This window comes from Myzus persicae, unplaced genomic scaffold, assembly GCF_001856785.1.
Source record: "Myzus persicae strain clone G006 unplaced genomic scaffold, MPER_G0061.0, whole genome shotgun sequence".
NCBI classification, from domain to species: Eukaryota; Metazoa; Arthropoda; class Insecta; order Hemiptera; family Aphididae; genus Myzus; species Myzus persicae.
In genome coordinates, this window is record NW_019101061.1 from 1 (window position 1) to 1,794 (window position 1,794).

General features: G+C 23.9%; 1 protein-coding gene across 1 annotated transcript in view; it reads left to right on the forward strand.

Annotated features, from left to right (window-relative positions):
- Window positions 1-459: 459 nt before the first annotated feature.
- Window positions 460-1,794, forward strand: part of LOC111027580 (zinc finger MYM-type protein 1-like) — a 4,414-nt gene continuing 3,079 nt past the window's right edge. Inside the window, exons 1-2 of the mRNA XM_022305987.1 lie at window positions 460-706; window positions 1,607-1,768. Of these exons, the coding sequence (XP_022161679.1) occupies window positions 544-706; window positions 1,607-1,768 (325 nt within the window). The 5' untranslated portion in view covers window positions 460-543. The remainder of the gene's footprint in view (window positions 707-1,606; window positions 1,769-1,794) is intronic.

Genomic DNA, 1,794 nt, shown 5'->3' on the forward strand with positions numbered 1-1,794 from the left:
TGAAATCGACATTTTCCACTAAATATTTTAAACTTTAGTGAATTTGTTATTTTTCATATTTTATTTTGTTTGAGCTACGTACGTCGAGTTATGCTGCATTAAGTATTCTACATTGGTTAACTTGTAATTTATTCAGTTCAGTTTTATTTTTTGTTAATTAATATAATAATATTAACTTTAAGTTAATTATACTGAATACTGGAAATATTTGTTGTTTTTAAATAAGTGCTGGAAACCAGATCTAATCGGGAGCCGGGAGGTAAGTCTCGTTATTTTTTAAATACTTATAATTAAGGCTAACTTAGTATACTTATAAGTTATAGCTATTTAGATAAGTACCTAGTTGTTACATTTTAAGTTAATAAAATTGATCCATGTATGATGCATCTTGTAACATACTTAGTATCAATTAGTTAATTTCTATAACATAATTAAAAACTAAATAATAAAAGTGTTAACTATAGTCTATAGGAAATTAATTTAACTTTCAACATGCCAAAAAAATCATATTTTATATAAAATTAGTTTTTTCAGACTTGCAATATGTCGTTAGTTGAAGAAGTTTGTGTTTGTGGTAAAATGAAAGCAAAAATGAATAGTACAAATTGGCTAAGACATACTATAGCATGCAAAAAACGAAAATCAGTAGAAAGTACTGCAAAGCTCAGTACATTTTTTAAGTCGTCTAGAAATGTTTCTGACAAAGGTAAGTATAATACCTAGGTATTTTATGTTTATTATTATTTTGTTGTAAACTAGTACAATTGAGTCGAGATAACTCAAAGTTAAAGTTGAATAAAAATTCGCTTTGAGATATCTTACTAATTTATAGGTATAGGGGAATAATAAATTATATAGGAATAATAAAAAAATAAAATTGAGTTGTCAAGATTTTCGAGTTATTGAGGTTTGAATTATTGCGATTCAACTATTATATTATAATACACTTCTTTTATGTATCTAATTTTAATGCTGACGACTATATTCAATCTTACATAATTTGAAATGTAGCCATGTAACCTACACTGTTTTTATAAATATTTATTTGTTCAGTTCACAGTTTTAATTTAAATACTGTAGTCTGTAAGTAGTATTTTAAAATAAAGTCAATGTGATGATTTTATTTATTTAAATTTGTTGACTGGAGATCAACCCAAATCTTACATTTTTACTGATGAACAATGAACCACATTTACTATTAATGAACAATGTGGTAAATTATTTTTGGTTGATACTCAATGAATAATATTACTATTTTTTATTTTATTTATCTTCTCAGACTCGCAATGTTGTAAATAAATGTATATATATGAAATACTAAATTACTAATATATGATTCTTTAATCTTAAGATTATAGTATAATAAACAATATTTTACATTACTACTTACTAGTATGGCTCAACATTTAATTTTCTAAAAAACTATTTCATATAGGTACAATTTATCTACATACGTTGATGGCTTGATGCATTAACAATTTATTAAAATTAATTAAAACATACTCTTAAAATGCAAATAATATATAGACTTGTGTTAAAAATAAACAAAATTATTAAAAACAATTTATTGTAAATTTAAGTTTTTTTAAGTTAGTTTTTTTTTCAGTTGAAACACTGGTTATAGAAACTATTGATAGTGTTGTATGTGAACAACGTAAATCTGACAGTCAGAATTATTCCGAATCAATACCCAATGATGATGTTATTGATTCTAATTTGTTGACTGAAATTCAATCCACATCTTACACTAATTCTGTCGAACCAAAAGGTAATAATTAAATAATCTATTTAAAA